The sequence below is a fragment of the Eschrichtius robustus genome, chromosome 7, assembly GCF_028021215.1.
Source record: "Eschrichtius robustus isolate mEscRob2 chromosome 7, mEscRob2.pri, whole genome shotgun sequence".
In the NCBI taxonomy this organism is placed as follows: domain Eukaryota; kingdom Metazoa; phylum Chordata; class Mammalia; order Artiodactyla; family Eschrichtiidae; genus Eschrichtius; species Eschrichtius robustus.
In genome coordinates this window covers 104672616-104698807 of record NC_090830.1, presented here as the reverse complement: position 1 = coordinate 104698807, position 26192 = coordinate 104672616, and the positions used below count along the sequence as shown (strand labels likewise).

The window sequence follows — 26192 nt, the reverse complement described above, 5'->3', positions numbered from 1 at the left end:
TATGTTGAATAATAGTGGTGAGAGTGGACATCCTTGTCTCGTTCCTGATCTTAGAGGAAATGCTTTCAGTTTTTCACCATTGAGAATGATGTTTGCTGTGGGTTTGTCATATATGGCCTTTATTATGTTGAGGTAGGTTCCCTCTATGCCCACTTTCTGGAGAGTTTTTATCATAAATGGGTGTTGAATTTTGTCAAAAGCTTTTTCTGCATCTATTGAGATGATCATATGGTTTTTCTTCTTCAGTTTGTTAATATGGTGTATCACATTGATTGATTTGCATATATTGAAGAATCCTTGCATCCCTGGGATAAATCCCACTTGATCGTGGTGTATGATCCTTTTAATGTGTTGTTGGATTCTGTTTGCCAGTATTTTGTTGAGGATTTTTGCATCTATATTCATCAGTGATATCGGTCTGTAATTTTCTTTCTTTGTAGTGTCTTTGTCTGGTTTTGGTATCAGGGTGATGGTGGCCTCATAGAATGAGTTTGGGAGTGTTCCTTCCTCTGCAATTTTTTGGAAGAGTTTGAGAAGGATAGGTGTTAGCTCTTCTCTAAATGTTTGATAGAATTCACCTGTGAAGCCATCTGGTCCTGGACTTTTGTTTCTTGGAAGATTTTTAATCACAGTTTCAATTTCATTGCTTGTGATTGGTGTGTTCATGCTTGTCACTCTTAATTGGTTGCTGGGAGTGTCAAGTTTTATCTTTATATCTTAACTGGGGTCTAAAGTAATTACTAAAAGCTAGCCTTCAAATCATACATAATGAGTAAAGACTTGTTAAATGATTTAACATATTATTGACTCAGTTGACTCATGCTGTGCTTATTACATGGGTCTCCTTATTGTTGTGGCCAAGAGGACATCAACAGAAAGAATTGTCTCAGGACACACCTGAGAAGGTTTAGATAATTATTATGTTAATTGGACTATTATTTCTTCTGAGCCTTCTTAGTTTAGCACCTGTTTGATATGGATAGCTACTTCTCAACATCTAAGTGGTACTATTTCCAGGATGACTTTTTTTTAAAAGTAAATTATTTATTTTATTTATTTATTTTTGGCTGTGTTGGGTCTTCATTGCTGCACGTGGCCTTTTCTTTAGTTGCGGTGAATGGGCTACTCTTCCTTGCGGTGCTCGGGCTTCTCATTGCGGTGGCTTCTCGTTGCGGGGCATGGGCTCTAAGCGCGCAGGCTCAGTAGTTGTGGAGCACGGGCTTAGTTGCTCCCGCAGCATGTGGGATCTTCCCGGACCAGGGCTCGAACCCGTGTCCCCTGCATTGGCAGGTGGATTCTTTTTTTTTTTTTTTTTTTCAAAAAGTATTTTAATTAATTAATTAATTAATTTTATTTTTGGCTGTGTTGGGTCTTCGTTTCTGTGTGAGGGCTTTCTCTAGTTGTGGCAAGTGGGGGCCACTCTTCATCACGGTGCGCGGGCCTCTCACTATCGTGGCTTCTCTTGTTGCGGAGCACAGGCTCCAGACGCGCAGGCTCAGTAGTTGTGGCTCACGGGCCTAATTGCTCCGCGGCATGTGGGATCTTCCCAGACCAGGGCTCGAACCCGTGTCCCCTGCATTGGCAGGCATATTCTCAACCACTGCACCACCAGGGAAGCCCGGCAGGTGGATTCTTAACCATTGCGCCATCAGGGAAGTCCCTCCAGGATGACCTTTGATGGATGATCTTTACAGCCTTGAGTAATTCATTTATCTCCCTCCTCTTTTATTTTACTATGTTTTATATTTTCAAAAACTCTATTTTAAAAAACTTTTAATCGAAATATATCATAAGTGTTCAGCTTGATGAATTTTCACAAACTGACCATACTTCTGTGAACATACCTGTATAACCAGCACATGGTCAGCATCTCAGAAGCCCCCCTCATGTTTTCTTCTGTTCACTACCCACTACCCCCAAGGGTAACCACCATCCTGACATAAAGCATAGCTTGATTTTACTTATTCTTGCACTTTATTTAAATGGGAGAAAAAAAACATTTACCCTTTAGCATCTAACTTCTTTCGCTCAACCTTACATTAGTGAGATTCATCCTTATTTTTGTTCTTTGTTCTAGATTATTCATTTTCATTGCTGTATACTATTCCATTGTGTGAATATATCACAGTGTATTTACCTTTTCATTGCTGATGGACATTTGATCTTTTCTAGTTTTGGCTATTATGAATAGTATTGCTATGAACATATAAATGCATTTATTTGGGGTATATAGCTAATACATGAACTGTTAGGTCATATTGTCAGCTTTAGTATATACTGCCAGTTTTTGAAAATAGTTGTGGCAGTTCGCATCCCCATCGGCAGTGTATGAGAGTTTGGGTTGCGCCCTGACTTCTCTATCACTGGTGTTTTTTATTCTTTTCATTTTAGCCATTCTGGTTGGTATGTAGTGGTATCTCAGAAAACCTCCTGTGGCAGAAATCAGCTGTGAATTTGGGGCATCTTAGAGCTTTAATCTGTCAAACCAAGCTCATGCACCCACCAGAGCCTCATTTGTTTCTCTTGCCTTAGTAGAGTCCTTCTTCTTGGGTCAAGTATGATCTTTAGTCTGCACCCAGAATTGGCAGATACCTCCAGAGAAGAGAATAGGTGATGATCATCCACTCACCTCAGAGGGCTCTCCCCTCTGGAAGTCCAGTTTATCCAACCCTCATTGCTTCCACAACTCTCCAACATCTATGAGAATGTGATTTTTAAATTTTTTGTGGCTTTTTCTAGTTATTGAAGCTGAATCAGGTTGGCACGACCTATTATATCCTATGCAAAAGTGGAAGTTGTCAGCAGATTCTTGGGATTTTCTGTGTGCCCAGCGATGTCACCTGTGAGTAATGTTAGTTTTTTTCCCCCTTCCTTTCTCATCTTTTTTTTTTTCTTGCATTATCAGACTGGTCATAATTACCAGTACAGTGTTTAATAGAAGAGGTGATAGTGGCATCTTTTTTGTAGGTATGGAGAATGAATGCATTATTTTATCATTGTGTATGACAATTGCTGTGGTTTTTGTAGTTTGTTTTTGATGAAGGAATTCTCTTCTATTTCTAGTTTGCTGACATTTTTTTAAAGACATGAATGGTTATTGAATTTAAATACTTTTTCTGCACGTACCAAGATGATTATATGACTTTCTCTTTTTTTCCCCTATTCCTATGGCTTAATGTATGCTTCTGAAAAATCACGTATAATCTTACCATGTCTGCTGTAATATTATTTTCATATTCCCTTTCATCCATGAGACAATTCTGTACAGAGAGACAATTCTCTCTTTAAACCTGCTGTACATTTAAACCTACCATACATTTTCCTTTTTATTTTTTATCAGCAAAGTAGATAATATAGTTCTCAGCCCAGAGACTACTTTGGCAGATTGGAAACATTCTTCCAGGCTCCTACCACTACCTCTGTCTATTTTATATAGGGAGGAATGAGTGAAAAACTGAAAAATCTCCTTAGAGCATGATTTTGACCTATTTTAATTTTTATTTCCTTGTTTTTGTTATTTGGGATTGTAAGGGAGGAGAATGGGGTCAGGGAAGGGCTGAGGGGGTGATGACGGGGATCTGGGGAAGAAAGCCGTATGTGATTTCCTTAAGCCTCACCTTCTGCTCCTCCCCTTCCCACGCTTCCTCTTTATAGTTCCAGCTTTGCCACAAATCAATTGTGTAAATGACCTTGGACAAGTCACTTAATCACTGAGCTTTTGTTTCCTCATCTGAGATTGAGGAGAATGGCCATGAACAGCTGCTGTGACCTGCCACTTACAGAAAATGGAAAGATTCAACGAGCAGTTTATAAAGCATATGACGCTTCTAAAATGCGAACGATTTTTTAAAAAAATATCTTTCTTGGAATATAATTGCTTTACAATGTTGTGTTAGTTTCTGCTGTACACACATATCCCCATATCCCCTCCACGAGTGGTTGTTAGGATTAGTTTTCTACAGTGGCATCTATCTCACATTTTCTAACAGCCTGAAAGTTACCTGTGGAAGAAGGATGCTTGTGAAACACCCTCGGCCCGCAAACTACGACTGTAAGAAACCTGTAGTTAACTGTGGCAAGAGGTATAAAATGGAGGTTTTGTTAATTTGTTTAAACCTTCGTAAAGTCTCTATAAATTGTTCATAGCTAAGCTTGTCACTTTTGGAATGAACAACCATTGATATGTATGTACCAAAGCTAAAACAAAATTTGCAAAAGCTCTTTTCTCTAAAATGATACTGCTGTAGGATTCCTTTAAATTAAAATAACCCTTGTTCACTTAAGGGTTTGTTTTTTCATTGTAAACTCCTTTCCAGAGGGCACAGAGTTCGAACAGCGGACATGCTGCCTGGCACAAAGGCAGAGCATCACATCGTGGGAAAGTAAGACTTAATTGACAGGATTTTAGTTTATACCCACCTTTATGATCTATCTGGCGCATGAAGTGAGATACACTGGTCTTGTAACTGAAGAGCCATGGGGTAGATCAGGGGACTGGTACCAGTCCGAGGCCTGTTAGGACCTGGGCCGCACAGCAGGAGATGAGCAGCGGGCCAGCAAGCGAAGCTTCATCTGCCGCTCCCCATCACTCTGCATCGCTCCCCATCGCTCCCCATCTCTCCCCATCGCTCCGCATTGCTCCCCAGCGCTCCCCAGCGCTCCCCATCGCTCGAATTACCGCCTGAACCATTCCCACCCCCACAACCCCCACCCCCATCTGTAGAAAATTGTCTTCCACGAAACTGGTCCCTGGTGCCAAAAAAAGGTTGGGGACCGCTGGGGTAGATGGTTCCCTGAGACATGTCATTTTTTAGGTCAAGTAACATGGATAGTATTGGGGAATATGTGGTCTTATAGTGAGACATCCGAGGGCTCGTATCACCACTGCCTTGATATTCTGTTTTACTAACCTCTGCCTTGTACAGGGAAGAAAGGGTGTTTGTGGAGTGGTTCTGATTCAAGGCATTTTCTCTCTGGGTACCTCCTCCACATTCAGGAGTGCCATAGGTAAGCTTCATTTCCGCCTATGGTTTTGGGAGTGGATGGATGGATTCCACAGAAGGGAGGTTTTGATTTATAATTTGACTATTAGCCCAGTCATTTATGTGTTCAGGTTTATAGGTCATCCATTTAGAAATTAGAAATGGATCAGGTCTAACTTTAAATATGTCTCAGGCTATGGGGTGGGTAGGGAGCAAACGGCAGAGTAAACTTGCTCAATCTTCTATTAAATCAGCTGTGAAACACTTAGAGACGTGAGAAAAAAGACTGTAAAGGGTCATCTGAGTAAAAGATTATTTGTGTAAAAGTTTTCCTCTTGGTACAGGAAGTTATAATTGATCTGTTTGGGAATTTGTTTTTGCAGACCTGCAATTTAGGCCTAGCCTAGATAAAAGTCCATGATCTTTCAGTGGAAGTTCTGGTTGTAGTTCTGTTAACATCAAGCTCTTGGTTTTCCGCTGAATGCCTCACATTTTTTTCTTCACCACCATTCATTTGCTCAGGTCTCCCCTTCCTGTTATTTGGCATGCTTCTACTCACCTGCTCTCTTTCCTGTCTCCCCTCCTGGACTGAGTTAGATGCCCCTTTTATTACTCCCATAGTTCCCTGGGGATAACTTTGTCACCACACTTAAAAAATAATGTCTTGTTTTCATCTCTGTCATAAGTCTAGGTTCCTTCAGAGCAAGGGCTCTGGTGTATTCATCTTTGTAGCCAGCGTGTATGGTGTGGTGTCTGGACCTTAACTGTTTGGCTATCAGGGTGCTGAGGTAGACAAGGACTGGGAGTTAAGAGCTAAGTCCTAATTGTAACTTTTTGCTGTATCATCTTGGACAAGTGATCTTCAGTTTTCTTAAAAGTAAGATGAGGGGACTGGCTCACCTGGGGATCTTGTTAAAAATGCAGATTCTGGCTTAGTAGGTCTCTAGTGGTTTCTGATATTTTGCATTTTTAACAAGCTTACAAGAAAGAGCTAGTGCTGCCGGTTCAAGAACTACAAAGGACTAGATAACATCTAATGGCTTTTCCAGCTTTTACCCTCTGTGATTTTAGTCACTGTTTTAAATGCTGAACAAAATTACAAGATATGCTGTAATTGCTAAACATCTCTCCAGTTTATCAGAATGTGAAACACTGACAATTCTGTGCCTTATTATGAAGTTGTATGATAATGTCCCTGTATTACTTCCAAGATTTTGACTTCGACAGGTTAAAAATATCAAATAGATGTCCGGAAAAGCATTTGAGTTAGCACTAGCTTGTCATCTAAAAGTCAGTACTTGCTTGCTTGCTCTTTGGTGCATGTTAGAGAACATTTGCAATAAATAAAGTGCTAATGAGGGAGTTGAGATGGGTGGACATGTGATCTCATCAGTATAAATACAAGCAGGCAAGCTGTTGAGAAATTCATCATCATCAGAGGAGTTCCTGATCATTTCTTTCAGTTCTCCAGAAGGTGGGAATCAAATTGTCATATGACATATTGATAGATATGCTGTAGGTAAAGGCAGACTGTACCTATTGAATATGGATTGCTGGGGATGGGTCTTGTTTGAAAACGTCGCTACTGTTTCTTTTAGCTTTTACTTCCTCAAGAAGTCACGATATTTGATTTGGGAGCATTGCCAGCTTAGAAATTTATAGTTGTCCTTGATCTGGTGTACAGATGTCTAAAAGTAGTTGGGTTAATTTTTATGTTTGATTCATAGAAAAAAAAATCCATCTCTTTACTCTTAACCACACCAGGAATATTAAACGGACATAGCTTCAATGTCCAAATGAGTTATATACATGCCTGTGATGGACTCTGATCATTTTTTTTTCCTCTAAGAAAATGAAAATCTGGACAAGGGAAATTAAACCATGAAAAAAGTACAGAATGTAGCATATAGTTGAGGGTGGTTATCTTAATTATAATGAAATTTTCACCTCCCACAGAATAAGACAGTTTGTCCTACCAAAGTGAGCTGTATTTCATGTCCTGACTATGGTTGTGGATTGAACAGAAGTTTTAGAGCTTGCTTCATCATCATCATCATCATCATTGCATTTTAATCATTTGTAACCCTTGGTTCCCCTAGCTCAAACTAGCTGGGACAAACACAGTAGAGGGAGTTGGGTATAAGCAATGGCAATGGAACCAAAATAAATAGCCTTTGGTTTTTGCTCCCACTTAGTGGAATCCATCGCTAGAATTCCAACCTTCTCCCTCCCTCCTGGTAGAGCCTTACAGTAGGGAGCTTAGGCATCCTCTGTGGTGCACATGGAGCTTTTTTTTACTGTTGCCTTTTTTTTTTTTTTTTAATAAATTTATTTATTTATTTTTGGCTGTGTTGGGTCTTCGTTGCTGCGTGCGGGCTTTCTCTAGTTGCGGCGAGCAGGAGTTACTCTTCGTTGTGGTGCATGGGCTTCTCATTGCGGTGGCTTCTCGTTGCAGAGCACGGGCTCTAGACACGCGGGCTTCAGTAGCTGTAGCACGTGGGCTTAGCAGTTGTGGCTCGCGGGCTCTAGAGCACAGGCTTAGTAGTTGTGGCGCGTGGGCTTAGTTGCTCCAAGGCATGTGGGGTCTTCCTGGACTAGGGCTCAAACCCGTGTCCCCTGTATTGGGAGGCAGATTGTTAACCACTGTGCCACCAGGGAAGTCCCTAATGTTGCCTTTTAATGCTGTCATTCTTGCTGGGGGGTCTTAATGGAGGCTACCTAGTGGCTTATTTAATCTTAATCTTGCTGCTAGGTTGGAACTCATTTTTAAAATAGTAATGTATGTTGAACCCAAATTAAAGTTTTTGAAGCCAGCTGTGTATCAAAGGCATTTGCTGCAGTCCAAACAGGTTGTCTTTTGGGAAATACCTTAACCAGGATTATTATTGTTGTGACCCTCTTTGGAGGCTTAGATAGACCATTTTTTATTACCCTGAGAATTTTTTTTTAACAACAGAACACTATTTGAAGACTTTCCACTTAGACATTTTAATTTGTCTTCGATATTGAACTTAAGTAGCTTATAGCTAATGAAATAGAAAGGAGTTCTTAATAATAATAATGCCTTTTCACTTTCAAATTGCTTTTGAATTGTCCATGGTGGCCTTATAGCTCCAAAATGTTAGTATTATATTTTATGCTTTATTTTTAAAGAAATTAGTTTTTACTATAAAGAGGGCAAGATTATTAATACTATAAAGTACTATGTGTTTTTTTAAAAAATCAGTATTACACATTTAGTATGACCTATAGTGTTGATCTCCAGAATTCCAAATACTCTCCTCAAAAGAAGATCTAGGGGACATTTTTATTTTTATAATTTTTATTTTATATTGGAGTATAGTTGATTTACAATGTTGTGTTAGTTTCAGGTATACAGCAAAGTGATTCAGTTATACATATACATATATCTATTCTTTTTCAGATTCTTTTCCCATATAGGTTATTACAAAACACTGAGTATAGGTCCCTGTGCTATACAGTAGGTTAGGGGACATTCTTAATAAGAGTGAACCTCTTTATTTAATCAGTTGTTCAGTTGTTACCCAGAAGACTAGTTACAGATGATTTCATAGAGAAAGATATTCTGATAGAAGCAAACTGGATTTTTCCCTCTCTTAATCTCCAGAGACTTTTTTTTTAAAACATAGGCACATTCCAGTACCAATTTTTAAAATTAATTAATTAATTAATTTTTGGCTGCGTTGGGTCTTCGTTGCTGTGCGCGGACTTTCTTTAGTTGCAGCGAGCAGGGGCTACTCTTCGTTGCGGTGTGCAGGCTTCTCATTGCGGTGTCTTCTCTTGTTGTGGAGCGCGGGCTCTAGGCGTGTAGGCTCAGTAGTTGTGGCTCGTGGGCTCTAGGGTGCAGGCTCAGTAGTTGTGGCGCATGGGCTTAGTTGCTCCTCGGCATGTGGGATCTTCCCGGACCAGGGCGCGAACTCATGTCCCCTGCTTTGGCAGGCCGATTCTTAACCACTGCGCCACCAGGGAAGTCCCAATCTCCAGTGATTTTAACACAGAAAAATATTTTATCCAAAATTAATTGCGTGCCTATTTATGTCACCTCTGATTTACCATTAAATCTGGATGTCTGTCAGTCTTTAAAGAGCAGTTAGATCCACTTCTTTTGTGTTCCAGGTAAAAAGCATATGTGTTAGCACAGGATCATTTTTTTTCTCTGTAGTTTCGGATAAGTTTTTGGCTTTACCTGATTAGTATATTGACCAGGTTCAGTTTTTGTCTCTTAAGCAGTCCCCAACATAGACAAAAATAGCGTTCACTCTTAGTCTCAAAAACATACATGCTGCAGATCTGGAAAATCTTTTCACTGCACTCATACCAACTTACGGGCGCAGTGAAGGGATAGGTCCCTTCCCATCAGTGTAACTCCAGCCTTCCTAGAGAAGAAAGGAGAGGATTGTCAGAGGAAGTGAAGTCCTTTGTAAGAGAAATCAAACATCTCTGTTAAGATCATTGGACTGTTCCTACTCTGACATTCAAGTCTTCACCAGATTACAAAAGTTTCTTGGGGTCCTTCCAACTTTTTGTATGTTTGTTTTTATGTGTTTGCTTTTGCTGCCTTCATAGGACAACCCAGGTCTCTTATTTTTATTAGGACTTCACAGGATTTTTCCTCAATGGTGTTGTTTCCTAGGTTTTGAGCATGTGAATATCAAACCCATCAGTTCCAGATCTGCCCTATCTCTGAATATCATAAGTTTGAGCAGTGTTTTGGTTAACCCAATAATAATACTTTCACAACTTCTCACCTCACTTGCTCTAGTAGATACCTCTGAAATATGTGAAAAGCAGTTATTGGTAATTGAAAACTCTTCTAGGTCAGCACACTGACCAACTCATGGCACAACCAGTCCTGTTGCAGATCCCCATCGATGTGTCCTCCTAGGTACAAATATGGCTCCTCAGAAACAATATTGTTATCATTCTGTGAAAGAATGATGGTTAAGAGGGAGGAGAGGAATGATTATACCCTATAGATAGGCTATAAAAAGTTTCCTCTAGAATCTGGATCAAAATGGTGGATTAGGAAGATCCTGAGCTCACCTCCTCCCCTGGACACACCAAATCTACAACTACATATAGACAACTATCTCTGAGAATGACCTGAGGACTAGCAAAACAGATTTTCAGATTTGTTATATATGAACCTCATGGTAACCACAAACAAAAACCTATAACAGATACACAAAAAATAAAGAGAAAGGAATACAAACATAACACTAAAGAAAGTCATCAGAGCACAGGGGAAGGAACAAGAGAATAAGAAAGAAACAGAGAAGAATTGTAAAAACAACCATAAAACAATTAACAAAATAGCAATAAGTATATCCCTGTAAGTAATTAAATGTAAATGAACTAAGTGCTCCAATCAAAAGACATAGGGTGGCTGAATGGATTAAAAAAAGACCCATTTATATGCTGCCTGTAAGAGACTCACTTCAGATTTAAAGATGCACACAGACTGAAAGTGAAGGGATGGAAAAAGATATTTTATGCAATAGAAATGAAAGGAAAGCTGGGTTAGCAATATTTACATCAGACAAAATAGACTTTGAAACAAAGACTGTCAGAGAAGACAAAAAAAAGGCATTACATAATGATAAAGGTATCAATCCAACAAGAAGATATAACACTTGTAAGTGTGCATCCAACTCAGGAGCACCTAAATACATAAACCAAATATTAATAGATGTAAAGTGAGATATTGACAGTAATAAAATAATAGTAGGGGACTTTAAAGCCTCACTTACATCAATGGATAGATCACTCAGAGAGAAAATCAATAAGGAAACATTGACCTTAAGTGACACATTATATCAAATGGACTCAATAGATATCTACAGAACATTTCACCCAAAACTAGCAGAATATACCTTCTTTTCGAGTGCACATGGAACATTCTCCCAGATAGATCACATCTGGGCCACAAAACAAGTCTCAGAAAATTTAAGAACACTGAAATTATATTAAATAAGCGTCTTTTTGGACCACAATGGTATGAAAATAGAAATCAGTTACAAGAAAAATGGAAAAAACGCAAACACATGGAGGCTAAACAACATGATGCTAAGCAACCAGTGGGCCAGTGAAGAAAGCAAAGAGGAAATCACAAAATACCTTGAGACAAATGAAAATGGAAATACAATGTTCCAAAATCAGTGAAACAGAACAAAAGCAGTTTTAAGAAAGAAGTTTATAGCAAGCCAGGCCTACCTCAGGAAACAAAAAGCTCAAATAAATAATCTAACCTTACACCTAAAGGAACTAGAAAAAGAAGAACAAATAGAGCCTAAAGTTAGTAGAAGGAAGGAAATAAAAAATATCAGAACAGGGCTTCCCTGGTGGCGCAGTAGTTGAGAATCTGCCTGCCAATGCAGGGGACACGGGTTCGAGCCCTGGTCTGGGAAGATCCCACATGCCGCGGAGCAACTAGGCCCGTGAGCCACAGTTACTGAGCCTGCACGTCTGGACCCTGTGCTCGGCCACAAGAGAGGCCGTGATAGTGAGAGGCCCGCGCACCGCGATGAAGAGTGGCCCCCGCTTGCCGCAACTAGAGAAAGCCCTCGCAGAGAAACGAAGACCCAACACAGTCATAAATAAAAATAAGTAAATAAATAAAAATTAAAAAAAAAATCAGAGCAGAAATAAATGAAATAGAGACTAAAAAAACAATAGAAAATACGATGAGACTAAAAGCTGATTCTTTGAAGAGATAAACAAATAAACCTTTAGCCAGACTCATAAAGAGAGGACCCAAATAAATAAAAACAAATGAAAGAGAAGTTATAACTGATACCACAGAAATGCAAAGGACCATAAGAGTCTGTGATGAACAATTACTTGCCAACAAATTGGACAACCTAGAAGAAATGGATAAATTCCTAGAAACATACAATCTTCTGAGACTGAATCACAAAGAACTAGAAAATCTGAACAGACAGATCACTAGAAATGAAGTTGAATCAGTAATCAAAAAGTTCCAAACAAAAGTCCAGAACCACACAGCTTCACAGGTGAACTCTACCAAACATTTAAAAAAGACTTAATATCAATCTGTCTTTCTCAAACTATTCTAAAAAAGAGGAAAAGGAACGTTTCAAAAGTCATTCTACAAGGGCAGTGTTACCCTGATACCAAAACCAGGTAAAGACACTATAAAAAAAAGAAAATCACATGACAGTGTTCCTGATGAACAAAGATGCAAAAATCCTCAGCAAAATATTAGGAAACCAAATTCAACAATACATTAAAAGGGTCATATACCACAATGAAGTGGGATTTGTTCCAGCAATTCAAGGATGGTTCCACATCTGCAAATCAGTCAACATGAAACATCATATTAACAAAACGAAGAATAAAAATCATATGATCATCCCAACAGATGCAGAAATAACATTTGACAAAATTCAACATCCATTTATGAGAAAAACTGTCAACAAAGTGAGTATAGAGGGAATACAACCTCAACATAATAAAGGCCATATATGACAGACCCACAACTAACATAATACTCAATGGTGAAAAGCTGAACACTATTCCTCTAAGATCAGGAACAGGACAGGAATGCCCACTCTCACCACTTTTATTCAACATAGTAATGGATTACTATTTTCAGATGACATGCTACTGTATATAGAAAACCTTAAAGACTCCACCAAAATGACTGTTAGAACTAATAAATGAATTCAGTGAATCTGTGGGATTCAAAATCAGTATACAGAAATCTGTTGTGTTTCTGTATAGTAATAACAAACTTTCAGAAGGAGAAATGAAGGAAATAATCCCATTTACATTTGCATCAAAGAGAATAAAATACCTAGGAATAAATTTAATCAAGGAGGTGGAAGACCTGAACTCTGAAAACTATAAGACGTTGATGAAAGAAATTGAAGATGACACAAATAAATGGAAAGATTATATTATGCTCATGGATAGGAGAATTAATATTGGTAAAATGTACACATTACCCAAAACAATCTACAGATTCAGTGCAATCCCTATGAAAATACTAACGGCATTTTTCAGAGAACGGGACAGATAATCCTAAAATTCATATGGAACTGCAAAAGGCCCTTAATAACCAAAGTAGTCTTAAGAAAGAAAAACAGAGTTGGAGCTATCATGCTTCCTGATTTCAAACTATGCTAGAAAGCTATAATAATCAAAACTATATGGCACAAAAACAGATGCATAGATCAATTGGACAGAATAGAGAGCCTAGAAATAAACCCACTCACATGTGGGTCAGTTAATTTACAACACAGGAGCCAAGACCATACATTGGGGAAAAGACATTCTCATCAGCAAGTGATGCTGGGAAAACTGAATCACTTTCCTATCCTATATACAAAAATAAACTCAAAATGGATTAAAGACTTAAATGTAAGGCCTGAAACCATAAAACTCCTAGAAGAAAACATAGGCAGTATGCTCTTTGACATCGTTCTTAGCAATATTTTTTTGGATGCATCTCCTCAGGCAAAAATAAACAAATGGGACTACATCAAACTAAAAAGCTGTTGCACAGCTAAGGAAACCATCAACAAAATGAAAAGACAATCTACTGAATGGTAGAAGATATTTGCAAATGACATATTTGATAAAGGGTTAATATCCAAAATATATAGAGAACTCGCACAACTCAATATCAAAAATATCTGATTTAAAAAATGGGCATTTAAAAACTGAATATACATTTATCCATGGAAGACATACACGTGGCCAGCAGACACATGAACAGATGCTCAACATCACTACATCAGGGAAATGCAAATCAAAACCACCTCACGCCTGTCAGAATGGCTGTCATCAAAAAGGCAACAATTAAGAACCATTGTTACTTTAAATTAAAAAAAAAAACAATTTGAACATGATTTTTTCTGTATTGAAAGCTTGAATTATTCGTTTTATATTTGGATCCTTCTGAATCTTTTCTTAGTGTAACTTTTGGAATATGAATTTATAATTGAATATTGAGATGTGAAGCTGTGAAATCAGAAATATTAACAAATCAATGTAAGCAAGAAGTGCCAATTGCCAATCATCACAAGACAGGTACAAAGAAATGTGAAGAAGAAAAAAAAGACAACAAATTAAGTGTTGGCAAGGACATGGAGAAAAGGGAACCCTTGCGCACTATTGGTGGACTTCATGCAATGCCCCAATTGTATGAAGTTTCCTCAAAAAATTAAAAATAGAACTACCATACAATCCAGCAATTCCACTTCTGGGTATTTATCCAGAAAGTATGAGAACACTAATTTGAAAAATATAGGCAGACCTATGTTCATTGCAGCATTATTTATAGTAGCCAAGATATGGATAAATGGCAAATAGCAAAATTTCATTATTTCTCATGGCTGAGTAATATTCCAGTGTGTGTGTGTTTGTGTGTGTGTCTGTGTACCATACCTCACACACACACACACACATATACACACACAAGAATATTACTCAGCCATGAAAATAATGAAATCTTGCCATTTGCAACAGCACAGATGGACCTAGAGGGGTATTATGCTAAGTGAAATAAGTCAGACAGAGAAAGACAAATACCGTATGATTTCACTTATATGTGGAATCTAAAAAACAAAATAAGTGAACAAACAAAACAGAAACAGACTCATAGATACAGAGGAAAAATTCTTGGTTGCTAGAGGGGAGGATGGAGGGGGGTTTGGGCAAAATAGGTGAAGGTGATTAAGAGGTATAAATTTCCAGTTATAAAATAAATAAGTCAATGGGGATGTAGGGAATATAGTTAATAATATTTTAAGAACTTTGTATGGTGACAGATGGTTACTAGACTTATTGTGGTGATCAGTTTGTGATGAATCACTATGTTGTACACCTGAAACTAATATTGTATGTTAATTGTACTTCATTGTACACATTTTTTAATCTGATGATATATTATATGGGTTTGCTTGTTACTCTTTGTTCATTAAAAGAAAAAAGCACAATCCAACAATTAATAATTTTCTTCTTTTCAGTTTCCAAAAAAAGACTTACAGCAAAATGAATAATCCAGCTATCAAGAGAATAGGAAATCATATCATCAAATCTCCTGAAGACAAGCGAGAATACCGTGGACTAGAGCTGGTCAATGGGATCAAAGTACTTCTCATCAGTGATCCCACAACAGATAAATCATCAGCAGCACTTGATGTACACATAGGTACAGTTTAAAATTATGAATTAAGCTTTGTTCAGTTTCATTGACCTAATGTTGACAATTATTAGAACTCTCCATATTTGTGCGAATGGAGACCTGGTAGTTACCAGTTCGATGTACCTTACTTTGTACAGTAGCCCTGTACAGCTATAGGTAATCTACAGTTGTCTAAGTTAAATCACCTTACATTTACCAAAAGTATCTTGTTAGGTTCCCAGCTAAGGTGACCTAGAAACAAGGAAATTCATTCCCATCCTTTAAGACAGTAACAGTTCTAATGCCTTTACTTTTATAAACTTTTGATATACTAGGGAATACCATATTTCCTAAATTCTTGTGTGCACATTTCTTCCACATTTAATGCTGCTTTAATCAAGTTATTTCTTATTTATATGTACATTTAGTTTCTTTTTTTCCTCTCTGAAAAGCTTTTATTTAACTCAATGGCATTTTAGAATTGGGAAAATAAGATAATAACCATCATAAGTTGAACAAATAATTATTGCCAAGCACAGCTCAGTGTGCTTTGCAAGTTATCATCTAATTTGTATTGCACAACTCTCTTAAGTAAGGTATGTATACAAAAAGTGACTGAGGGCTTCCCTGTTGGTGCAGTGGTTAAGAATATGCCTGCCAATGCAGAGGACATGGGTTTAAGACCTGGTCCGGGAAGATCCCACATGACGCGGAGCAGCAAAGCCCTTGCGCCACAGCTACTGAGCCTACACTGTAGAGCCCACGAGCCACAACTACTGAGCCCGTGTGCCACAACTACTGAAGCCCGCATGCCTAGAGCCCGTGCTCTGCAACAAGAGAAGCCACCGCAATGAGAAGCCCATGCACCACAACAAAGAGTAGCCCCCACTCACCGCAACTAGAGAAAGCCTGGGCGCAGCAACGAAGACCCAGTGCAGCCAAAAATAAATAAAATAAATAAATAAATAAAATGTTTAAAAAAAAAGTGACTGAAGCAAAATATTTTGCTCAAAGTTTTACAGCTAGTAGAGCTGCTAACCCCCAAACTTATGCTCTTAGCACTATGCTATATTGTCTCCTGCAATAAAATATAAGAGCTAGAAAGTTTCTAGCTCTTATAAAACAGTGAATTCAACTCTTCCTCTTAGTGTGATATGTGAGGAAACTAATGTCCAGAGGAGATAAGTATCTGCCCAAGGCCACCAACTAACTGATGTCAAAAGCTGGGGCTTGAATCTAAACTGCACCATTTAGAGTAGCCTATGCTTAACTTTCTCTGACTGTGGTTGGAGTTATCATGCTAACAGAAGTTCCAAATCATCTGTGATTCATCTGTACTCCACAGCTTTCAACATTTAAAAAAATGATTTATTATATATGTATATTTTCTCTTCTCTTTCAGGTTCCTTGTCAGATCCTGCAAATATTGCTGGCTTAAGTCATTTTTGTGAACATATGCTATTTTTAGGAACAAAGAAATACCCTAAAGAAAATGAATACAGCCAGTTTCTCAGTGAGCATGCAGGAAGTTCAAATGCCTTTACTAGTGGAGAGCATACCAATTACTATTTTGATGTTTCTCATGAACACCTAGAAGGTGCCCTAGACAGGTAATGCTGAAAATACCCTATGAATTTATCCACCTTTGTTCACTTATCATGTTAATAATAATAATTAATATTTTTACAAAGATGTCTTCACAGCTTTATAGCTTAACAAAAGATATTTTAACCAGTATTTTCCCCCTCTGGATTTTATAAAAAAGAAAATAATGAATGATGTCATATATTTACTTTGTGGTAGAGGAAAAATAATGGCATGACTTTAAACCAGCCTTTAAGCCTACAAAATATTTTATTGACTTATAAAATTCTCACCAGGCCTTCCCACTGTAACTGGTATTACATATGAAGCATGTGATGAAGAATAAACTGTAATAGAGTCATGGATCTCCTTTCAACCATACTCCTGTTCCAGAATGCTAGAACTTAAATAGTCTGTTCTCCTTTAGTTCCTCAATCCTCAAGGATACTTAGTGAATACAGAATGTTTTGACCTGCTGTTTCAACCCTGGGGACATTTTGTGAAAGTATTTTCTGGAGCAAACTCCATTAGGCTATTTTAATTTCTTGGTCAATTTTCTATACAGCTAACAATATATAATTTTTTATCATATCAGTGATTTGATTCATTGTTCAAAGTGTAATTTTTCCCGTGGTGAATTTTTACAGCTTTCTGTGTTACCAAGAAGGTGTAATTCTGCAGCCTTTTGATGGGTCTATAATGAAGTTTGATTTCACAGTTTTAGTAATTCTCAGCTTTAATTGCTTACTTATATTAATAGTCATTTTTTTTTCAAACCTAATAGTTTGAATTTATTCTGTAGCACAAAGAACATTAACAGAACAAGGCCATGGGTTCAGGATACAGGACTGGGTCGGAGTAGCCTGTTTCTTATTTATTCTAGCTTATGTTTCAGTCTTCAGGCAGCAGCTTGGAGGTGTAATCATCTTTTATATGTATTCCCAGAAGACTTCCATTAATGAGTTCCCTGGGATCATACACTGAATTTAATTTCCTGCTTTACAAATGCCTCAGCAGATGTTCATATAATAGATCTCTGTTTGATGGCGGATGTCTGTTACTTGGATCAGAGTAAAAAAACCACTTATATAGAGCATCTTTCAAAGATATTGATTATACTGTGTCAGAATCATGACCCTTTATGTGAACTTGTCCAGCTATGGTATGTAGCTATTAGGCACTTTTCCCAGCCTGAATTGAGGTAGATAAAAGTGGTTATATGTCTAGAATTATGTTTCCATATATCTTTGAATATAGGCTCCAGATAGATGGAGTTTCCCTTTGGATTGGTATGCGTAAAGTACTTAGCACAGGATTGTATTCACTATGTGCTTAAAATAATATCAAGTAATGATAACAGTCTTTTTGACAGCTGGACTGAGGTGCAGTTGCTGAGATGTTTATAAACCCAGGAGTCTCTTAGGCCCACTGAATAGTAGTCGCATTCAGACAGAGCCTCTTCTCTTGGCTTCATCTGAATTCTGGACATTGTTTTTTATAGATGGGGTCTAAAGTTTCTTAAGAAGACTTATTACTATATGAAATCATGATTTAAATTTCAACCTGATATAGGAGAGTTAATTTATTAACTAAAGGAATCTTAGTTCTGCTTTGGTACTACTATTAAAGAATAGCCTCAAGAAAAGCATATTGGTTACTTATATTAAAGTTACATGCCATGTTATTTGTTGAACCACTGCTTATTAAATTTTTAAAATTCTCTTAATATTTCATAAAAGCCCATAATTATGTCTTAGTCAAACTACTGTGTCATAGGTTTTTCACTCCATTATTTTTTCCACTAATTAAAGTTTGTTTCCTTTTCTTTATAAGAAGGAAAAATATTCAGATAGAGCCTTTTAAAAATAGGTCACTTAGTTTGTCCTAAAATGCCTGAGTCTTAGTGAAATTGCACTTAAAAGTGTAAATGTAAGATTTATTGCCTAAGAACCATCACCTGCCTTTTCCTTTCTTGGAGAATTAGCCATATACAACAGGGATTTTCATAGACATGCCGAATTGTAAATCTTAAGTACGTTGCTGCTGTCTCATAAGTCTGCCCTGACTTTTTGTTGTTGCTGTATTGTGGTTTATAATAAGAAATATATATTTGGTCTTTGTCCCTGGTCCTGGCCCATAGCTCCTAAAACCCTTGGAATTTCCTAAGTGATGAGAGCCAGAGGTTGCTTTTTGTTATTTTAATGCAGTGACGTTGGGGAAGTCCCTTGATAATCTGAGTTTGGGGGCTGGTTGCCTGGGGAGCCAGCCCTGTGATTAAGGGTTGGAACTTTCAGTCCAGGGGCTGGAGATTGACTTCAGTCACCAGGGGTCAGTGATTTACCCAATCCTGACGAAGTTTGGAGAACTTACAAGTTGGTGAACACATGGAGATTTGGGGAGGGTGGCCTGCCTAGAGGGCATGGAAGCTCCATACCCTTCCCACATACCTTGCCTTATGCATCTCTTTCGTCTGGCTGTTCCTGAATCATATCCTTATCCATATCCTATAATATAAATATATAATATTTATATAAATATATAAATCATATCCATATCCATATCCTATAATAAATCCAATAATTTAGTAAGTAAAACATTTCTCTGAGTCCTGTAAGCTGATCTAGGAAATTAATCGAACCCGAGGAGGAGGTCACGGGAACCTCTGATCTACAGCCAGTTGGTCAGAAGCCCAGGTGACAACCTGGACTTGCAATTGGTGTTCGAAGTTGGGGGCAGTCTTGTAGGACCTGTGAGATCTGATGATATCAGTATTGAGTTGAATTTTAGGCCACCCAGCTGGTGTCGGAGAATTGATTGGTGGTGTGGTAACAACACGTGGGAATTGTCAGAATCAGAGTTGTTAATCTTTTTATATTTTCACTAATTATTTAACATATCTGGGGCAGAGTTCTCTGAATTTACATATGTATGATATTATATTTTTCTTCTGTTACTTAGAACTTATATTCCTTTTTTCTTAGCAGCAATGGTAGTTTTTTCTTATTCTGTAGAATTCATATTTCCTATCTAAGTTTCAAACATATTTTTTTAAACATATTTTTAAAAGGCCACTTAAAATAACAGCTTTCAAATTGTTAATTATGTTTCATACCCTTAGGTTTGCACAGTTTTTCCTGTGCCCCTTGTTTGATGAGAGTTGCAAAGACAGAGAGGTAAATGCAGTTGATTCAGAACATGAGAAGAATGTGATGAATGATGCTTGGAGACTCTTTCAGTTGGAAAAAGCTACAGGGAATCCCAAACACCCCTTCAACAAATTTGGAACAGGTTTGTCAGCTGCGGCTCTAATGCATCTGTTCTCCTTGACCTCATTTAAACCATGGCCCCTTTGCCCAGTATTGTATTTTACAGTTCAGGATAGAAGATTGCAGAACTCCTTGTTCCTACCTATCCTGTTGTTCATAAACTCAGAGTCTGGAGCTGATAAATGGTTGTTATATCATTGTTACTCCTTGGTATTTCTTAAACCATGCCCCTACACATATGTTATCTGGCAGGTCCCTATGTAGACACCTATATTTGTGATTCGTGACCTAAAAAGAGGTTAAAGCTTAGGTATGTGAGCTTCATGGAGAAGGTGATAGTTTATTGAGAAGAAGAGTGACCAAATATGAAGCAAGTTTGTTGGATAACAAGGTGATAGAATTGAATTTAGATTTTAGAAATAGTAAGAATGAAGTGGCAATAATCCCTTTAACAGATGAGTAACATTTTGGCTAGTAGTTCAAAAAGAAGGATGTCAACAGGAGTTGGGCCCTTGGCATTGGATATTTTTTTTAATTGAGGTGTAGTTGATGAGCAATATTGTGTAATTTTCAGGTGTACAACAGAGTGATTCTGGCATTGGACTTTGTACATAATACGTGGAATGATATTCTCAAAATTGTAGTAACAGTGACCTAAGCAGTTATTTAGCCCTCTAGAGGTTACTCTGGCCATCCCATACAAATAGAGGTCTGACTGTTTAAGGAACAGAGCAGTTAGAGTTGTGAATAAATATTTTTTAAAAATATTTATTTATTTATTTGGCTGCATCGGGTCTTAGTTGTAGCACGTGGGATCTTTTAGTTGTGGCATGTGGGATCTTTAGTTGTGGCATGCAGGATCTTTTAGTTGCAGCATGCAAACTCTTAGTTGCGGCATGTGGGATCTAGTTCACTGACCAGGGATTGAACCTGGAACCCCCTGCATTGGGAGCTTGGAGTCTTAGCCACTGGACCACCAGGGAAGTCCCCGTGAGTAGATATTAACCAGCATTTCAAAGGGAGGAGATAATAGATCTCTTTATTCTGAATAAATAGAATGCTCACTTCAAGGCTTGTTGAACCCCCCTGCTCCCATCACCTCCACCTCTACTATCTACAGGTAGATGCATAGCATCTGCTCCGGGCATGACTATAGAAGACACACAAGGTCCCTGCTCTCAAAGTGCTACAACATGCTGGTAGGAGATTAGAGGTGGGGATAACAGGGAGTAGAATAAAATAAATGTAGAGATTCTTGATTTTACGATTGTACCCTTTTTCTTTATTCAGTTTTTCATTAAAAAGTACATTTAATTTAAATATTTAAATGATACAAAAGTATTTTTTTTAAAAAGCAAAAACAAAAAGTTGCCCTTTTCTTCATCTACTCTTGCCATTACCACTTCACCAGATGTAATCATCGTTAAAGGTTGCTGTGATTTTAAAATACTGCTTTGGGCATTATGAAATAGCATAAAAATAATAGATTGTTTAGTATACTTAAAATTTATGCTTATTACATAAGTTAATTTGGGGGACTTTAAAAAAAGACTATAAAGACAGCTTTCTTTCAGTTTGGATACCATTCTAATATATCTAGCAGCAGCCAGGGAATTAGCATAGCTTTATAGAAATAGGAATTTTTAAAAATTGTAATTAGAAGCAGTGATACTGTATTCTTTAGACTTATAATATTTGGCACCCTGTGACAGCATCATTGCTAAGGTGAATATTGTGGTCTCTAAAATGTCTATGTAATGATTATCTGAAAAGTGGCTTTCGTAGAGAACATCAGCATACATGGTATATCAAGAGGGACTGAGTTTTAAAAACCAAATTTCAAAATCACTACATCCAAATGAGTGTTGTCCTTTAAATAGTCCCTTTGGCAGGTTAGATACCTCCACCAACAATGCTGCTATTGTGCAGAACATGTTAGAGCTCCTCTTTGGGAGTTGCCTTCTTTTAAATAGTCTCACTGGTGATAAATCACAATCAGCATAATCAGGAAGCAGCCACAAATCTTCCAGAAATAAATCCAGTGAGTAAGGTGAGCAGTATTACCTCTGGTCACAAACAAGAAACAATCTTAAAATGTCCTAGAAGAAGGTTTCAGGAGTGATGGGCAAAGAAAAACATTGAATGGTCAGTTACGTGGAGGTGGAGTTTAAGAGCATATTTGTTTTTTAACCACTGACAAGGCTGGGCAGTTAGCAAAATATGAGGTAATATAAACAGCTAAGAGGTGAGTTAGCCAGACTCAGTACAGAAGTACAGAAAATGTGATATAAGTAATGCAAATACCAAGTTACCTACTGATTTTAGAAATATAAACTAACACTGAACTTTTTGGAGTAGAGGTTCTGTCGATTGTTAAGGACACAGACAAGTTTGAAAGTATGATGAAAGCTGTATACCCTTACCTTAGAAATTACACACGTATAAAATTTTGCAAAAGTTATTCTTGCAGAAGAATCCTTGTCAGAAGTTCATACTTAATTTACTTCTCTTATTTTTTAGTAACTTAAGATGTTTCTGTGAGTGCAGGCCATTTTGTCCATCAAGGGATTATGATTTATTGTTTTAACATTAATATTTAAAATATTAAAATATTATTTTAATAATATTATTATTTAATATCAGGAAAAGCTGGGTATTTTTAAATGAACAAAAACCAAGCATTGTGTTCTATATTTTTAAGAAAACCTTACAATAAAATGTTTGTCCTTAGCAGTACTTTTTCTTTATACAACCCACAGTAAGAAACATATTTTACCCAGAGCACATGTATGCGTGTTTGTGTGAGCAACTGAAACAAAAGTTTTACCAAACAATATCTTTCTTATATTTTCAGATGTAGTCTGGTACCCTCTGTTATATTCTGTTTCTTTTAAAAAAAATTCTGGTCTGCCAATACATTAAATTTATTTCATCACAATCGAGTGGGTCCCAACCTACAGTTTAAGTAATTCAGAGTGAAAGGCAGTCATTTCAGTAGACCCAGGAAAAGCATTTGATAAAACTCCTTCATGAACAAAACAACAAAAAACTCTTGAGTTGATAACAACCTATGCCAGACATCATGATTAATTCTGAAGTTTCAAAGGGATTTCTGTTGAAAGGCAAAAACAAAACAAGAATACCCTCTAATCACTTTTTTGTTCAGTTGTGCCGTAGGTACTAGTCATTGCAGGAAGTTAAGGGAAAAAAACGTGATAAGTAAGAGGTTGAAAGGAAGCAAAAGAAAACTTTCCTTATTTCCATATAATGTGATTACATAAAAAATTCAAGAACTCTTCAGATCAGTCATTAAAAATAAGATTATTCACCAGCGTTGCCAAAAGAAGAGAAACACTAACATTGCATTTTTGTATCAATAGTAATCAATTAGAAAAATGCTACAGGAAAAATTATTTCATTTACAATATAAAAATAGCTATAAGGTATTTAGAAGTAGCTCTAACAGAAGAGCAAGAAATATATAATGGATATAAAAGAATGCCTGAGTAGGGCTTCCCTGGTGGTGCAGTGGTTAAGAATCCGCCTGCCAATGCAGGAGACACAGGTTTGAGCCCTCGTCTGAGAGCATCCCACATGCCGTGGAGCAACTAAGCCCGTGCGCCACAACTACTGAGCCTGCACTCTAGAGCCCGTGAGCCACAGCTACTGAGCCCACGTGCCACAACAACTGAAGCCTGCGCGCCTAGAGCCCGTGCTCCACAACAAGAGAAGCCACTGCAATGAGAAGCCCGCACACCACAACGAAGAGTTACCCCCACTCACCACAAATAGAGAAAAGCCCACACACAACAACGAAGACCCAATGCAGCCAACAATAAATAAATAAAATAAATTTTAAAAGAAGAGGTTGTGCATGTGAAGTGGTTAGCCAAAAGTCTGGCCATAAAGGTGCTCAGTAAATGATAGTAGCCTCCATAATAACAATGTAATAGAGGATCAGTAGCTGTGAAAGACAACAAAACTTTGAAAAGGTCTTTGCCATGAAGTCGTGAGGGGCAGCCAGGGCTGCTTGAAGAGTCAGTGGGTTTGATGAACTGACTATTGGGCAGTGTTACTAGAGCAGTGTTGTTCTCCTGTTCTCTTTTTAGGCTGAACCAGTGGTTGGTGACCACATTCCCTTTGCCCCTTCATTTATCACTCACATATGCCTTTAGTTTTAGTTCCATAGTTCCTGATAAATTATATGTCTTTTCTCTGCCCTGTTGCCTTTAAAAATTTTCTTCTCTGCGTCTCCATGGAATAAAAGCAGAAGCACTTGAATTTTTAAAAGTAGTTTGGAACAGGAAAGGGAAAACTTAGTTCTGGTTATTCTTTAGTGATCTGTTTCTCTAATCATAACCCCACAGACACTGTGGGAGCAACTGGGTTTAGTCAGCTGAGAAGGAAATAAAAGAAGGAAGTCAGGATGTGGGTGAGGGAAACAAAACAGGCACTCCTTGATAGAATGAAAGGCAAAGTGGGAGAGTGCCTGGAAATAGAGGGTGGAGCTGTATTTAGATATGGGTGATGTTTTTCTTTCTTAATTGTTATGTGGCATTTATGTTTTGTAGCACGTACCACAGGATCCTAAGAATCTGAATAGGGTGTTATAAGTGCGCTCAGATTATCTCCCCTTCTCTCTCAGTTGACAAGTAATTTTTTAAAGGTCCTCTACATGTAAAGTGCATTAGAAAATGCAAAGAAGTATAATCAGTGTCTTTGCACTCAAGATGTTTCTGGTTTAGTTGGAGAGCAAGTCAAACCCAGGATTTCACTGGAATATAATCTCAGATTTGATTTTCCAGGAACATAATCTCTTCTCTCTTTTTTCCTCCTTGCTAATTTTTACTGAGTGCTGTACTAAGCACTTTGCCTGGATTATTTAACTCAGTTCTCACAATATCCCCAGTAGGTACGTGCTCTTATTATTTCTGTCTTATAGATGAGTGAACTAAGACTTCAGAGAAGGTAATTAAATTGCTTAGGGTCACTCAGCTTTTTGAATGCTGGAGCCAGGTCTGGTGCTTTTAACTACTATTCTACCTGCTTTAGGTTTGCCTAGAATTAAATTCTCCAGGATCTCAGAGGAGACGCAAATTGAATTTTCCTGAAGGTTGGGTAGGATTTTCTTAAGTAGAGGAAGAGCCACTCAAGAAGAAAAGGAACAATATTTATTGTATGAGTATTAAGTGCCACACACTGGGTAGGTGTTTTACCTAATATGATTTCATTTAACTTTAACCACAATACTGAAATTTTCATCATCCCATTTGACAGATGCCAAAACTAATACTGACAGAATAATTAGACCAAAGTTTCATAGCCTTGTGGGGAATACAGGGAGGAGGGAGAAAGGGAGGGTGGTAGCAGAAGTGTCTGTGTAGGTTATGGGATTCAGTATCAAATCAGTCTGAACTCTTAAGCCTGTGTTCTTTGTGATAATGTTAGGTTGACCCCCAAAACCATGACAAGAAGCAAAGACCAAGGAGTGAGCCCTTGGCTGTTATTGGCCGTAATAAAGGATGCTTTTGTAGGAAGGAGTAGGAAAATGGATTAGGACCAAAAAAAATATTGTGAAATATGAACCAGAAGGTAGTTGAACATCTCTTGACCCTGGGATGATGATAATGACACAAAAAATTAGACCCCAATAAAAGTTAATCATTTACTTTTTTCTCCCTTTCCTCCCTCCATCCCTTCCTCTTCTTAACTGAAGAATTTAAAATGTACGAAAGTAGACAAAATACTGTAACGAACCCTGTGTATACATCACTTTGCCCTGGCCAGTCCTGTCTGATCTGCATTCCCAGTCACCCCCTTGTATTATTTTGAAAAGATCCCAGACATCATATCATTTCACTCACATATATTTCAATATATGTCTCTAAAGATAATGACTTTTAAAAAACAAGGTAAAAGTACCATTATCATTAATATCATCAACTATGCAGGTAGTGTTCAAATTTCTAGTTGTCTCATAAAAGTCATAATTTTTAAAGGTTTATTTGAAAGATCTACTTAAGTGTCAATTGTTAGTGATTAATGTGTCTTTTAAATTTTTAGTCTATAGGTTCATTCTTCATCTCTCTCCTCTGCTCCCTCCCTTTGACCCCCTGGAATTTATTTATTGAAGAATCAGGATATTTATTGTGTAGAACTTTTCATAGCCTAGCTTTTGCTGATTGCATT

At 37.6% G+C, this 26192-nt stretch overlaps 1 protein-coding gene across 4 annotated transcripts in view; it reads left to right on the top strand.

The window, feature by feature from the left end:
- IDE (insulin degrading enzyme) overlaps positions 1–26192 on the top strand; it is a 111553-nt gene that overhangs the window by 30619 nt on the left and 54742 nt on the right. For 2 of the 4 annotated variants that reach the window (XM_068548210.1, XM_068548209.1), the window contains exons 2-5: positions 2740–2842; positions 14996–15180; positions 16556–16763; positions 19856–20025. In XM_068548210.1, the coding sequence (XP_068404311.1) occupies positions 2740–2842; positions 14996–15180; positions 16556–16763; positions 19856–20025 (666 nt within the window). The remainder of the gene's footprint in view (positions 1–2739; positions 2843–14995; positions 15181–16555; positions 16764–19855; positions 20026–26192) is intronic. The other 2 variants (XM_068548211.1, XM_068548208.1) reach the window with 1 other exon arrangement.